Source organism: Durotheca rogersii, assembly GCF_024521655.1.
Source record: "Durotheca rogersii strain YMJ 92031201 chromosome Unknown GGS23scaffold_5, whole genome shotgun sequence".
Taxonomy (NCBI): Eukaryota; Fungi; Ascomycota; class Sordariomycetes; order Xylariales; family Xylariaceae; genus Durotheca; species Durotheca rogersii.
The window spans coordinates 2,440,605-2,456,310 of record NW_026251236.1 but is presented as its reverse complement, the minus strand read 5'-3'; the positions used below and the strand labels follow the sequence as shown (position 1 = coordinate 2,456,310).

Sequence of the window (15,706 nt, the reverse complement as noted above, 5' to 3'; positions counted from 1 at the left end):
CGCGACGATATTTTCGAGTCGATATGCCGAACGGTAGAAAACAGGAACGAAGCTCGAATTATTCGCGATATCACGCTCTTAATCGTCCCGAGCGCTGAAACCTTTGCACGCACGGTGCTACACACCTTGACATCCTGATCGAGAGCGTCAACGAAGAATGGAATAACTCCATGCCCTTCGCCGGTAATCGTCCTCAACCCGACTACTCCATAGGGTTTGAACGAAACGCATTTACCGACGATCAACTTATTAAGCTGGCACCATTTGTTAGCGATTTTATCGCTGGAGATGAATCCCCCTTGGTGAAGAGGGGCAGCGTGGGCACGCTGTGAAGGAGGATAGGCAATGGCTACCCAACTGCTAACAACTGGTCCAGTGCCGATCAAGCTAGATATCACAGCTGCAAACAGCTGTAATCGGTTGATCGGCCAGCTGAGAAGACAGCTGGGAAAAGAAAAGAACTAGAAGGCAATGGAAGGCTTGTTGAAAGGAGTGAATTACTGTAAACTGTGATATCTACAGGAGGTCTACAGGATTAAGATTGAACGAAGTGCGAGACCCATATAAATACTCATCGGAAAGGCTAGGTACGTGGCATAGTCCCACCGCACTACTATAATAAATATACCGAAAACGATGCGATTTATTTTTTCTTTGCGACGTCGCTTTATTTCTTTCTTCGTTTTACCGAGATACGTAATAGGTTAAACTATAGTAGAGTAATTTGCCGTATCTTTCCTATACCCTCCCTTTACTTACCGACGATAGTTGACCTCGTTTCTTTCGTCCTAACGTGTTCTTTCGCTCCCCCCCCCCTCTCTCTACGCATCTGCCCTCTTTCGTGTCTAGTCGGGAATGGGGGGATGGGACTTCTCAAGAACCGCGACGCCAATATCGCGATGATACCACGACGATCCCTCCCGGCCGGCCCTCGTCACACAGAGCCACGCAGGCCCGTGAGGCATTTCTCTTCCACGAGGTTCGACGATCGACCAGGTTGGCAGCGAGGAGGGGCAGGGAGGCCGCACCCAGCAACCCCAGCGCTGCTGGTATGGAGCGTGCCCCAGCTCCGATAGTGGTGCACTTGGTACCTTTGCACCCCACGGCGGCCGAGTGCTGTGTTTTATGCTTACCCGCTACCCTGCTACCAAGCTTGTGAGCGTGACGCCGTGGCGCCATCCGAGTAGATATATACGGTAGTAGGTAGTAAGTAGTATAGTAGTAGTGGGAGCAGCAGCCCCAACACATAGGCGCCAGACAGCCGCGGAGAGGGCATGGTCTAACCCAGGCCAGAAGCTGCTGATTACGCCGAGGCCATCCTATTCCTTCGACAAGCGAGGGGCAATTTCTTAGATGGCGACGAGATTCTCGCCGTCGTCGTTGCTCTCGCTGCCTGCGCTTGCGGGCGCTGGGCCCAAGAGGCGTCGCGCGACGAAAGGAAACGAAGGCGAAGAGGGGTGCCCTCGGGGGTGGAACGGCATAAATTGTGGCACATTAAGGAATAGGTAAAAGAAGAGGGGGAAGGCTGGGAGCGATAGGATGGGTTATGGCGTGGTGAGTCGATTGCCTAGGGCTAGAACAGGAGGATAGGCTCCGCCGGTTGCGCTGCCGTCTCCATCGCATCCACAGCAAAGCGATGATAGCAGCATCATGATGATGACGCTTGTGGGATTTTCCCTACACATGAGTACGTCGTCGCAGTGCGTGGCGCGTAGTGCACGATATAGTGTGCATGCACATACAGGGCGCATTGCAGACAATAGCACACAGGAATTATGGACATGCGAGCTTAATATGTCGAAGAAGAGCTGACCGCCTTTGGTTCTCACCGTTGCATTGCAGCTCGCCTGGGCCGAATACTGGCTGGCTGGGAAAGCCCTCGTGCGGTTGCTAGGCCGGGATGGGGTAGGACGGGGGCAGGACGGAGCCAGGTTGGGACAACGAGATGCATAATACGGAGGGATCAAATCGGTGGAGGAGGAATGAAGAGATAAGAGGGATGGCCAGACGGCTAGACAATGACGATGGGGATCTGGGCAGCCTCGGCCTTCGCTCACCTTATTCTATCTGATGCTACTATCCCCCTCTCGCCCGATCCGTCTAATGCACGCATCCATGCCACGGGCAGCTAACAGCAGCGGCCGTAGCAAATGCTCCGCCGGATACAACGTCGACCGCTGGCGGCGGAGGATCGAACGACGCTGTGGCGATGGCAACGACGGCGGGAGTGGGGACGGTGGGTGATTTCGATTCCCCACCTATTCGTGAGCAAAGAGAAAAGGCCCTACCTTCATCGAACGAGACGGCGGCAATGGTCCGGTCGGGGGACTATCGCGGAACCGTCGGACATGCACGGGAAACTAGGACGCTGCTGTGCTGTCACCACCACGTGCGTCCTACCTACGCCTATATGGTCCATCGCCATCACCATCCCGCCAGGCCGGAACGCTCGGAGCGGGATGCCATAGGCTCGCGCTCGCGCTCGCGCCAGTAGTAGCCGAATATCCAGAGGAGTTGTCGTGACGTCCGGCCGAGGTGGTTTGAGCATCGCTCGACCCTCTCCTTCTGTTTTCCTTCCTCGCTCTCTTTTTTCTTAGTAGGTACCTGGCATTTCTCGCAAGTCATGGCTTGCGGTCTCCTCGGGGCCAGGCACACCAGACAGCTAGGGGAGGTAGAGCGGGGAGCAACCGGAGACGCAGAAGCTGATCAGTCGGGAAGCGCCCCCCCCGACGGACTCGTGCTCGGCTGATTGGCGCGAGGCCGCCTCGGCGCGAGCAGAGTCGCCAGCCGGACGCTAATCTGGGGCGCATCGCCGACGCCCCCTCGTCGGCCATGACTCGCCGAGGGCGGGCAAGACAAGCAAAAGGCACGAGGCTAACGGGGTTCTCCCGGCGGCCTCGGGAAGCCACCTGTGGGTGGGGGCCGCCCGCCCGCGCACTACGTACCTACGGTGCATGTTTACTATGGAGAGGTACCTGGTGCTGTGAATGTCGCCGCCTCTGACGACGATGTACCTAAGTGAGAGACGAACGTTATCTTGGTTGGGTTTCTTCTGACCGACACACGGCATGTGAGCAACCTAGTATATGTCGGTTCCGTCCGACACAACCCTGTCTATCGATGCAGGTCTCGCCAAGTTAGACACACAGGCATCTATGAATATAGAGCAAACACAAACTGCCCATCTATCTGTGGTCGTCTCGTCTCGTCTCGTCTCCTCTGCGTGTCGCCGGCCGGATTTGATCGCCGCCTACCGAACCCGCAAGCGAAATGACTCGGCCTCCTTTGCCTTCTTGCCACCTAGGTAGCTAGCGATTGTCCGCGAGGGAGGAAGAGCGAAAGCACGTCTCGCATTTTGTCCGGGTTGTAAAACCCTTTTTTTTTTCTTCTTCGTTTCTTCTGTCTCTCAGCCTCCGCCGCCGCTCGCTTTCTTAGCGTCTGCCGTGGGCTGAATAGCTGCGGGCCACGCGAATCTGCCTGGGCTAAACTAGCTGCGTAATTAATGGCCTCTAGTATACACACTAAACCCAGCTGACTAGCTGCGCGTCCTTCGCTAGTCCGAGACGGGTAGATCTATTATATCATAGGTATCAATATCTGTGTGGTTATGGCGCGGTATAGCTACGTGTGTAGAGGGGATATCCATGTCACGATACCCCAGGTTTATGCGCGAACAGACAGGACAGGGTAAGCATGGGCAAAGCCTTTCGACGTAGAAGATCGCATCACATCAGATCATACAATCTCCGAGATTGGCCTCTGCGTCTGCCTCTCGCTTCCCCTCTCCTCTCCCTTCTCTCCCAAGGCTGTAATGCGACAGCGCCCAAAAAAAACACACACAAACATACACTCATACACATCGTTATTTCGTCATAACGTTCCACTGGCGATGCCCCTCCAGCTTACCGCGCCGGCGATGGTTGCCGGAGAGAGCTAGACTTGCCCATCGTGGCCCACGACTTAACTCGCCACCAGGCCGACGTACTGGTGCTACCACATTGCCTAGGCAGGTATGTACCCTACAACGTAGGTATAGGTATACGCTAGTAGAAGTAGCCCTGGAGAGGCCAGCCGGCCGCTCGCGAGGTTTGGCCGAGTCGTGGCAAGCGAGTCTGGCCTGATGCTGATGCCGGCACGCCTCTGCTGCAGCAAGGCAAGACGAGGCCTCGCCTACCGCTGCGCAATGGCGATGTGTACGTGCTACGCTACGTGTGCCTACTGCATTGCAGATAAAGATGCCTCTAGGCAGGCAGGCAGGCATCTACGCATATCCGGGGTGCCTCAGGTCACGAATGGTTGTTGTTTGTTCGCTCGTCTCGCGGTTCGTCGGTTTGATGGTCACGACAGGCATACGTACGTCGGCGTAACCCGCCGAACCGTCGAGGTGGGTGGACGACAGGTCCGAAGGCCTTGGAGGTCGCGATTTTGACAGAGACGGGGGGAGGCAGGCAGGCGTCTCGGGTGCCGCCCTGTTTGCTCCGATTTGCAGGGGCCCGATCTAAGGAGAAGACTGAGAAGATGATGACGGTGAAGACAAGGGCTGCGACTGACATCGATATGTATGCGCACGCATGCTGCATGCCTCTACCTACCTACCTAGCGCGTACGTGCATTGTGGAGGCGGTGATAGGTAGTGGAAGGGTTGGCGAGCTGGATCGGTGGGAATTGCAGGTTCTCTGTCGGTTTCGTAGGTTTCGCAGGTTTCGCAAGGGCATGATAAGACGAGACAAGACCAGACCAGACAAATCAGAGCCTGCCATCAGCAATAGAATGGGCTGCGGGGTTCGATAGCACTTAAGACAGTGATCTTAATACTGTTGTTAACCGGGTACTTGTACGCCGGACGTTATTGCGTAGGCGCCCACTCCCCTCGGGTATTATTGTCGGAGCTATGTACCTGTACCTGCGCAAGACAGGCGCTATAGGTCGAGGGAATAATAAGAGAGCGTCGTCGCACGACTGCGAGCAGCAGCAGCAGCAGCAGCGGCGGCAGCATCTGGACGTGGCGATAGAGGGATAGAAAGCCATGTCACACCCGAGACGTATGTAGGTCTCGGCTTTATATGAGGTATCATCTAGGCTATCGCAGTGCGTCCGTCTATATGCACATCCCTACGCCGCTCTCATGCGCGTATGATACCTCGCGTAGCGCTATACACGGTAGCCTACCTACATATAGACATGTCCGACTCCCACCCACCGCCTTGCGTCGCTACACTGATGAGTTACGGTCCAGCGTCGTGTAGATTGTATTCGGCGCCGTCGTCTCTCGTTGCCGACTCTATAGGGTGGAGGTAATAGCGGCGGTAGGGAGCGCTAGGGCGCTCCAGCAGGCCAGATGCCGTGGTGCATGGGCCCGTGGGGACCTATTATACGCCTCTTATACGCCTGTTATACATGCCTAGGGTACCTCTTAATGATGCCTTAGGTACCTCCTCTATTAGGTAGTAGGTAGAGTTAGGTATGTGCCTGGACAAACCCCGCCATACTACAAGTCAGGCCTAACCTCGGTACCTCGCGTAGGTAAATGCCAGGTACAGGCTGGAGGGGAGAGTCAGGGCGGGACAGAGCATTCCTTACGACCCACAGCACGTAGGTACATCCGGTATACATAGGTACCTATCTACGACAGGAGGGTCTGTGCTGTGGTGCCACGGCGGCGGCACAGCAGGAGGAGACATTAGAGATAGGGTCTCGACGGAACTGACTGATGGGAAATTCATCCCACCTGATATCAATCTTAAAAGCAAATCACCAGTTGCAGTTCGCAGAGGACCTCGCGCAGCGATGTAGCCGACCTTAGTACCTCAGGTATCGGGTACCCGCCTATAGGTAGGCGCGTACCTAACCAACAGGTATACTCCTGCTATACTGGCAAGGTAACACTACATTGATAGTGTGTATATGCGCATGGCCTTGTGGAGGTAGGTACCTACCTACCTACCTCCCTACCTCCCTCCTTGGGGGGTCGTCTAGAGTGAGTTTATCTGACAGATGCTAGAATGGAACGCACGCCCTGCAACTTCGGGGAATCCCATCTTCCATCTCCCACGACCGCCCACAATCCCATTCAAGTCCATCCATCCGGCCATCCGCTCCCTCCGTTCCATCCCATCCCCCATCCATGTGCAACCCCCCTCTCTCCCTCCCCCTTCTCTTCCCCCCTTACCCTTCCGGCCTCGCGGCCTCTCCTAGGCATGTAACGGGAATGGCCAGTGGTGCGATGGGTCGATGGACCGTAATCTTAGTGAATGCATGCGCACCAGAGCGCGGAGACGAACGACGGGTTCCCATCGCTGCCCAAACAAGCAGAAACATAGAACCATCCAGCGCAGCGCGATCCCGTGCTGCCCTCTCCCCTTCTGAGATGGAGCATTGACCTAGGTATAACTACTCAGAGCCTTCCTCCCTGCTCCGAGAGCTCGCGCGCACGAATCAAGCACTCCGTTGCCAACCAGAGAGACAAGGAGGAAGGACTCGCTGCACGTCGACGACGATCCCATTGTTCCCCGTCCCCATTCCCGCTGCCACTCCCGTTTGGTCCATTACTGTATTCAACCCATGAATCCATCCACGAAACCCACTCCGGCCGGCGGCGCAAACACGACCCCTTGATTCATTGATATTAACAACCGCAGCCTCCTTCTCTGTAGAGTAAGGCACAGCGATCGATTCCCTCCCGCCCCTCTCACCTTGGCCGAGACGGGACTACCCTTAGCTCGCGCGTCCGTCGCTGCTGCGTCTATTTTTTTTCCTTTCTTCCTGACTCGCCGGCAGCTTTCCTGTCGGTTCTAGAGACGTCGCGGTAGGAGAGGCTGATAGTCAACCGTCATCGCCAGCCGTAGCGAACGCGATCATTGGACAATCCCTCTCCCCAACGTCAACGAGATATCGAGATCACGTCAACGGCTGCGGAGCGATGAGCAACTAGCGAGGCCGCCTGCGGTCGCATCTCGTCGTGATTGGCCGACCCGACGGACAGGCTCCTCGGCGCTACACCGAACCGAGCGCGCTCAGCTGGGATCTACCCTACCTCTCTATCCAGTCTTTTGCTTCCCTGCCTCTCTCCTTTGGCGCGAGCAGCCAAGACTTACGCCACCTAGCCCGGCTTGGTTCGCTGGCGCTACCGCTGCGACAACCTTCCCACGTAGCAGCACTAAGCAGATCCGCTCGCAAGCCTCGCCATCGCGAGGGGAGAGCGAGAGAGAAAAAGAGAGAGAGAAAGCCGCAATCCACGGAGTGACGTACCAGTCCGTATCAGGTGTTTGGGAGACACCACCTCGTCTCTAGATTGGTCGGCCCTAGGACAAGAAACTGGCGGGATACAAAGCTGTCTTTCCCCCCTCTCCCTTTCTAGTTTCTTTTTTATTTGCTAAATTGTCTTCCCGCTTTGTTTTGATGCTCAACGCTGTTGCGCGTCCACAGCAAAGGAGTGTGGAAAACAATATAACGGAGGCGCCGTCAGTCTACTACGTATCTGTGCAACTTATGCCTACAGCCGTACCCCGGCGGACCCTGCCCTGTGCTGATCATTGCGTTGGAGCCACCAGAAACAAAACCAAAAACAAAACCTAGGTCTCCTGCTTGCCGTCGATCATTTTCTCGTCTGCTCCGATCCAGCCCTCGCGGCTATGACCGTATGTAGTACGAGATATAGGTCCGACTTCTCAGCCACTTTCCCCCATTCCCCCCACCAGGAAAAAAAAAATAACAAGCCCAGCCCGGTTGGAAAACGCTAGAGCCGGCGGTCCAGCGAGACAGCAGCCACCGGAGTTGTGCGAGGAAATATCCCACATTCCGCACGCGGTGTGTCAGCCAGTAAGCGGCGGCAGCACCACCTCTTGGTCCCCTCCCCCTCTCGTTACCCAACCAGACGAACGCGGCTCTCGGCGACTGGCCTTCATCCACATCAGCAAAAGGCGCAGGCCTATGCAACGTTGACTCGCCCAGGTACCTGGCTAAAAAACTAACAAAACCGAGTACCTATCTCGTGCTCCTACTCGAGCTGATTCCCTACCTCGACTCGACTCGGACACACACACGTACACATACATACCTACCCTCCCTCATCTTCTCACGATTTTCTTTTCTTCCGAGGGAGGAGACGTCTCGAAACCCACAATCCGGAACGCCCGATCATCACACACCATAAGACGTTATCTGTCTTGTTGAAGGCTAGTTCTTCTTGTAGTCGGCATCTGGGCCCCCGAGTGCCAACACCTGCGCATCGTTTCCCATTCAGGTTCCCCCCATCCTGTCTCTCCCGCGACCAACCAACCCAACGCCAATCTGGCCTGACGAAAGGCACCAACGCATAGCCAGCAATCAGTACAACCTATCTGCTTATTTCCCGCCGCCCAAACGGGGTGAGGGGAGAAGGGCGAGAAGAGGCAAGGACCGCGCATCGGCCATGCTAGGTCAGGACCATCATATGAGAATGAGATCCCTGGATCCGTCTCCCCAACTCTACACTCACTCACGATCGCGAACCTCATCTTCAGGCGTATTCCCGCAGGCACCGCCCCCAATGCACCACCTCCAACAACCTCAGTTCCCCATGGGCCACACGCGACGATCGCCTTCCGTCAACACCTTCAGTACTACATCCAGCATGCCACCCCCGGCCGCTTACCGAACGTCCCCTACCGCCGACATTCGACGCAGCACTTCCTCGAGGTCCGCGAACGGGCCCTCGACTAGCTACGTCGCCCTGCTGCGGAAGCAGAAGGCTACCGTCTGGTGCGATCGTGCGCAGACCGAAGACCCGCGACTCGCTGCCCAGCAACGCGCTGCTAAGCAGAGAGCCAACCAGGAAGTGATCGGTGGCTCCCTGCAAGGCCGCACGTCGATGGTGTTGAGCAGCACAGGGGGAAAAGTAGCTGCCAAGATTCGCCATCACGGGAAGTCCGGCGCTGTGGGATACATTTCCGACACCAACTACATCGGTGTCAGCGGCGTGCCGATGCGCCTCAGCGCTACCGAGGTCGAGGGCGAAGACGGCGACGAGGACGACACGTCGGTCCGCCGTGCGAACCACCGTAGGACGGGCAGTAGCGGGCGGAGCAGCACAGCTAGTAGCCGACGCGGTCTCGCCTATCGCACGTCGGGTGCTTCCCAAGGGAGCCGCAAGTGGAGCCCGGGTGATACGCCAGAGCGAGCGGGCAGCATGGTCCTCGAGGACCGCGAATACGCCCCCGGAGACGACAAGTTGGGCCGTGCGTCTAGCACTCACAGCGGCAGCAGCGCGGAGAAGGCTGACGCCCTGCACGAGCTCGGTTCCGGCGGCGCCGCGCGACTGGCTAGTAACAGCAAGCTGAACGCCGCGCTGACGAGGGAGAAGAGCGTCAAGAACCCCGAAGACCTCCGGCGACGCGGCAGTGTGGATGAACGGACTATGACTCTGACATCTGGCCGGTTGTTCATCGCGAACCCCGACTAACGGGGTGATCCATTCTGAGAATCACAAATATGTTTTGTATGCTTGTGTGTGCGTGTGCGGCCCTGGAATTTCTCCATTCTATTTTCGGCGTCACGGGGTGATATTACGAGGCCCATGGCCACTCTTCGAGGGTGTCCTCTGCATTGCAATGGCGTTTGGTGTGTCAAGTGGTTCGGAATAGGACAGGCCATTCTAGGGGCCTATTGAAAACAAAATAAAACAGGGGCAAGGACCAGTCCCCCACGCGGTCGTTTACGGGTGTCAGTTGCGCTTCGTTCTCCTTCTCCTTGTGTCGCAAACGAAGCAAATACCCTCGCTACCGCTTCGTCGCGTTGATTTCATTGAGAGCCAGGCCTCGTTGAGCGAGACGGCCAGGATTCTAAAAATCTCGGAAGGGGAAGCTGATCGATGACAGAGCCGGTCAGAATATTTTGCGGCTTCCGAGAGTCAGAGCCATAATACGGTGGGTAACCCGGACGATGGAGGGAGGGGGGGTGGGGGGGGAGACGACAAATGTCAGTGTTGAAGAGAGAAGCCTTAGTAGTCGTAGTCATAAAACGGTTGTGTCAACCCCTGCCCACCGCGCAACGACCGAGACGAGGGCGGAAGTGGTCGAAGTGAAGCGAAGAAAGGAGGATGGCCAAGCATGATAAGCGGAGGATACCCGACAACCAATACCGGAATCCTTTCAAGTTGTCAGCTGGGTCGGCTTCGGCAACCTGCTGTTATGCTATGTGCTTGGTGTGTTCTCACGTTTGTAACAATGTGTAACGAGCGCCCTTCCACCAATGTCTTGAACACGAAGTAGAACCACTTCTGCCTAGCATCTCAAGATGGGTCCAACCGCTATGCCACCACATCCGCGGGAAATAGGAAGAGGCGAAAAAGCCAGGCAACGGGAGCTCAAGTGGTGTGTGTGTGTGTGTGTGTGTGGATGAATCTAATAGGCCGGAGCTCTCGCTTCGGACCCTCAGGGGAGGAAGTAGAGTCTATCAGCAAGACAAGCTTTGCGCATTCGTTGGCAAGAATCCTCGAGCCACTCGAGCGTCGCGGGTTCACGGATGCAGCGTAAATACTCGTAAACAACAAGGCCCCATCGCCGCCGTTACAAATCAAGTATGGGCCTGACACTTGCCTATGTGTAGATGTGCCATGCGCCCGGGGGGGGGGGGGGGGGGGCAGGGGGGGCCAAGATCGGACTCCCAAGAAGCTCTAAGCAAGCTCCTCATCCGGCCGCGGCCAATCACGGAGCTGGCTGGGCCACCTAGCCGAGCCGGCCGACGACGACAGACTTTGTCCATCCTCAACACCCTTCGCAGCTCGCAAGTCCCCGGAAAGCGGTATCTGGCACCTTCTCATCGCGCCCTCGTCCCAGACGCTGTTTATGAGATAAAAGTAAAGACTGTCGGGTCTTGGTTGACGCCGTAACTATAATGTCGCACCATCCCTCCTTCACCCTCGCCGCGCTCCGTGAGTTTTCCCCCTTTCCTTTTTCCCTTTTGTCCTTTCCCTCCCCCCCCATCTCCCCCCTGCCCGACGGACCCGACCAGGCAGCACACCTCGGGGGCGGGGGAGTGAGGGCAAGCCCGGCGAGCTAGGAACCGCGCCTCACACGAACGGGCGAACAACCACACACAACTAACTCCGGGGGGGGGCGCGCAGTGGCGGCCGGCGGCACGGCGGGGTACGTGCGGGCGGGGTCGACGCCGTCGCTGGTGGGGGGTCTGGGTCTGGGGCTGTCGTACGCGTTTGCGGGTAAGGTCTTTTTTTTTTTTTCTTCTTCTTTTTCGTCTGCTCTCTCTCCCCCTTCCTCCCCTTCCTCCCTCCTCCCTCCTGCCCCCTGCTCACACGCGCGGCGCCAAACCAGGCTACCTGCTGCGCGAGAACAAGGACTACGGCGCGGAGCTGGCGCTGGGCAGCAGCGTGGCGCTGACGGCGGCCGCCGCGCCGCGCGTCGCGCGCACCCGCGCCCGCGCCCCCGTGCCCCTCGCCCTCGCCGCCGCCGGCCTCCTCGCCACTTACTACTACCAGCGCAAGGTCCGCGAGTTCCGCTTCGGCGTGTGAGGGGGGGAGTGGTGGTCGTGGTGTGGGGGATGGCGGTGGGGAGGGGTAGATGGGGAGATGGGCTGGGGGGAAAGGGGAGGGGGGGCGGAGACGTGTATGATAGAAAGAAAGAGAGAGAGAGAGAGAGAGAGGCTGGGAGGGAGACAGGGAGGGAGAGACGGAGGGGTACGGTAGGGAGGCGGGCTGAAATCGCTACTCTTTAATATGCACACACACACCTGAATGCATGTGTCTAACCTCTCAGCGACCGACAAGTGGATGCTTCGTTGCTACTCACGAGGTCTACGTACAGGGTCGAGTGCGCCCCTTCATAATGTATAGCTACGGGCCGATGCGTAGATAATGTCGAGGATTACTATGACGAGTAACGAGGCGGGCAAGTCGATATACCGCCAAGCTGGCGCGAGATGGCATGCCATTCATCATTAAACAAACCACTCCACTCATCTAAGCTACACATCCTCTCCGCTCCCTCACTCCCTTTTGCATCTTCCCTCAAATCCCTCTCTCCCTCTCATCGTCGATCGCCGAGCGGGTGCGGGTTCGCCCGGATCTCCCGGACGACCTCGCGCGTGCGCGCGTTCTCGACGAAGCTGAGGCGGATCAGGTCGACGACCTCGCCGACGGCGAAGTAGAGGCTGAGCTCGCTCTCCAGCCACAGGTAGCGCACGTCCTGGAGGTTACTCTGCAGCACCTCGCTGAGATACTTGAGGCGCAGCCAGCTCGGCGCGTACTCGGCCGTGGTCGGGACGCCTTGCGACGGCGATCCGGCCGCCGCCGCGGGGAGGAATAGGTCGTCGAGCTCCGTCACGCGCGCGATCAGGCTCGCGATGTCGTACGCCTCGTCCTGGCCGATACCCGACAGGTCCATGACGTCGGCCACTATCTTGCCCGCGATCGCGTCGACGAGCGCCCCCACCGCCTGCTTCCACGCCGACGCCGACAGGATCCCCGACCACGTCGCCGCCGTCGCGCGCACGTGCGCCGTCGCGCCGTCGACCTGCGCCTCCGCGTCCGACGCCGCCCCGAGCCCCTCCGGCCGCTGCACCAGGTTCTGTGAGCTGCCGAGCAGGTCCCGCACCACCGTCCGCTGCGTCGCCATCTCGGACCCGTACGCCCGCGCCGCGAACGATTGCAGCGCCTGGATGTCGTTGTCGAGCCGGAGCATCGCCATCGCCCGCGGCGCCAGGTCTTCACGGGCCTTCCAGCGTTGGACGAGGTCAGAGAGCCGCTCCGACAGGTAGGAGGCGTCGTTGTATAGGAACCTGGACGAATATTAGTTGGCATCCCCAAGGTAGACGCTCCGGGAGGAGGGTGCACTTACATATTACCACCCTGCGTTAGAGAATAGTAGTAAGGCGACACGGCGCGGAACATCGCTAGGGCGAGGGTCGGGAGCGAAAAGAGGCCGGCGGCCGCCGTCCCCATCGGGTGGCCTTCGTTTCTTTTCTCATCTGTTAGTTCACCGATATTTGCACGTGGTGTCTTTTTTCGCCTTACCCTACAAGTGAGGCAGCATCTTCCAGCACCGCAGATATGAATTCTATAACAGGATCTGGTAGAGAAGAGATGTGGTACGTCTCCTTCAAAGTTAACTCGCGAGTTTGGGCCGTCGAAGAGGTGGCATTCGTTGCTGGTTCCTCGGCGGTCGTCTCCGCCGTGTCTTCTTCTCCCCACCCCCACGCCTCCATAGGGTCATCTTCGTCTGGTAGGTCTGTCGGCTTCTGCTGGACAGGAGTTTTGGGTTGGTCGTCGGCCGCCTCGTCGTCCCCCCAACCCCATGCGTCAGTTCCATCATCATCATCATTTCCCTCTGTGCTCACGTCCAAGCCATTCCCTGCGGAAACGGTACCGTTGGTAGCCAGTTCCTTGCCCTCGGATTTAGAAACCGCCTGCGTCTCGACACGTTCTACCTCCTTCGTCTCGCCCAGGCCCAGTGCTAGTTTTGTGCGGATGGAATCCAGCGCTGTCTCCCTACATTTAGTTAGCCATACTTTCGGCACATCGTCGACCCATTCTTGTAACTCGTGGAACCCGGAAAATTTCAAGTCATGTAGTCGGTCGCAGAAATGCTTCACGGTGTCTATGACTTGCTGAAACCCGTCCATTTCTTTGAGGGATGCAGGAACTGTAGTGTCTAGCCATGTGCCTATGATCCGTGGCATCAGATCGGGCATCATCGCAGCGGATAGTGAATTGACGAGCTCTTCTGGTAAGCGTTCTGACAGGTATGTCATTACCACATCGAGGTCGGAAAATAGAGCAGCGACGCTTTTATCCGCACCTCCGGCCAGGGTGAGAGAGGACTAGTCTCGCGTTAGTTAACTTGCGGGTGAGGCGACACGAGAGCCCTACATTTTCCCGTTGTATTCTCGGTAGTTCATGTGCCCCGATATTCGTCCGGGGACCAAGAATAGCAGTATCGAGGTCCTGCCAGAATAAGCCCATTCTCTGGTCGGCTTCCTTGTATGCTGTCAGGCCTGCCACGGCATCGCCAACGTTCATCTGCTCGTCTGCAAAATTTTAGGGCCGTTTTCAAAATTTCCTGTAGCACAGTGCACACCTACTTTCGTGGCGCTCGAACACGGTAACTATGCTATTCGCAGTGTCGACACGGAGAAGGGAATTCCAGACGTGGTCGAAGACGTCGTGTACGGCGGACTTCAACTCAAAAACCCTCAAGTCGAGCAGTTTCATCACACGACAGGACTTGCTGATAGGGATTGCGTCCAAAGCAGTCTGGGATTCTGCATCAAGTTAGTGGTAGATAGCGCTAGCGAGCCGAATTTCTTACGTTCTAGGAGGCGGAGGGAGTCCAATATCCTCCGCTCATCCCGCGACCGCTCGACACGGTCCAGAAGCTCGTTCACATGTTTGATGTCCTTTAATGCATGGCGGAGTCGCTGGTTGTATTCGACCTCTCGCCGGAGAAACTCGGCCTTGTCTTCTGCTTCCTGTATTGCCTGGCCTGATACATCCGGGGCCTGTGATCTCCGCACGATGTCGTTCGCCCAACTGCGCGACCTGCTAATATCACCCTCGAGGGATTTCGCATTGGCTACCCATTGACTCACGTCCGGAGCGGTCTCTTGGTTGATCTTGTGGATGTCTGACTGTCGCGGTCCGATTAGCGGCTGGCGTCTGTGAAACCCATTCTATGGATATCAAGTACCTCGAGCTTGGATTTTGCCGAGGCTAACAATTCGAGGGCTGGCGCAAGGTCGTTCACGGAAATGCGGCGAGAGGACACATCTTCTTCGGGGAAGAATCCGTGCAGAGAGAACTCGACGAGTGCATGGCCAATCTGGCCGCTGTCAACGTCGGACATGGTGCTCTCGGGGTCGCTCGGCGATCCTGGCTGAGGGTTTCCTGTCTTCGAAGGTGGGACGTTTCGGGGTCGATAGTGTAATAGTAAGTCGAATACGACCAAGGTGGTCCGCTGGTAGGACTGTTCGTATCGCAAGCAGGGAACGGCCTTTTTCGTTGGAGCGTGAGAAAGTAGGTGAAATTAGCGATTACCTACGGCATTAGCTCCCATCGGAGGTTAACTCAAATTCGCAGCCCGGAAGCGCAGCCATGTGGGTGGAAATACAAGACAGCAGCGAGCTTGCGAGGGAAGGGTGGAATAGGATAGGCTCGCGATAGCTTCGAGAAGGACGGATAATTCAACGACACGGACAGCTACCCCAGGTACAGCGAGTCAAAGCTTAGTCCACGTCGCATCTATGATGGAAGTTAAGAGTACCTACATTAGTATCGAAATATTTATACGATAGTTACGTTAAAGATAATTAAAATTTTAGTTCAAAAAAACTGTTAAATTTATAGTAAAAGCTAAGGTATTGTTTTTAATATTGATTTTATTATAATTTTAATATAATGATTATAATTAATTAAATCATTATGTAGACTTACTGTTAGTAAAGCTATATATTAACGCTCATAGCTATTAACAACTAGTCTAAAGTGCAAATTTATAAAACATAGCTATAGTGAGAGTATAATAACTATAATTAGCAATTAGCTAACTGTAGATAGCAGGTAGGCAAAATAAGAAAAAACACTTAGCGAAATTAATAATCAGGTATAAAACGAGTAGGAGGTATATAGCTAGGTAGGTATGTGGACATGTGTGTGTGACGTAGTAAAGAAGGTGAGAATATGTACCTATGCGGGACCTATATAGGTTAGTATGGGCGCGTA

At 56.4% G+C, this 15,706-nt stretch overlaps 3 protein-coding genes across 3 annotated transcripts; 2 read left to right on the top strand and 1 right to left on the bottom strand.

Moving 5' to 3' along the window:
• Positions 1–7,993: 7,993 nt before the first annotated feature.
• GGS23DRAFT_435035 (uncharacterized protein) lies at positions 7,994–9,601 on the top strand. Its single transcript, XM_051513885.1, has one exon. The coding sequence runs from the start codon at positions 8,411–8,413 to the stop codon at positions 9,437–9,439; it is 1,029 nt and encodes a 342-aa protein (XP_051374315.1). The 5' UTR covers positions 7,994–8,410; the 3' UTR covers positions 9,440–9,601.
• Positions 9,602–10,616: 1,015 nt separating this feature from the next.
• GGS23DRAFT_559983 (transmembrane proteins 14C-domain-containing protein) lies at positions 10,617–11,568 on the top strand. The gene is made up of 3 exons (XM_051515853.1): positions 10,617–10,909; positions 11,102–11,194; positions 11,307–11,568. The coding sequence occupies exons 1-3, from the start codon at positions 10,873–10,875 to the stop codon at positions 11,501–11,503; spliced, it is 327 nt and encodes a 108-aa protein (XP_051374314.1). The 5' UTR covers positions 10,617–10,872; the 3' UTR covers positions 11,504–11,568.
• On the bottom strand, positions 11,554–15,220 carry GGS23DRAFT_559980 (uncharacterized protein). Its single transcript, XM_051515852.1, has 7 exons — positions 14,676–15,220; positions 14,298–14,616; positions 14,071–14,250; positions 13,859–14,016; positions 13,004–13,809; positions 12,828–12,947; positions 11,554–12,768 (listed from the first exon to the last, which is right to left on the bottom strand). The coding sequence occupies exons 1-7, from the start codon at positions 14,829–14,831 to the stop codon at positions 12,018–12,020; spliced, it is 2,490 nt and encodes an 829-aa protein (XP_051374313.1). The 5' UTR covers positions 14,832–15,220; the 3' UTR covers positions 11,554–12,017.
• Between the last annotated feature and the right edge of the window lie 486 nt (positions 15,221–15,706).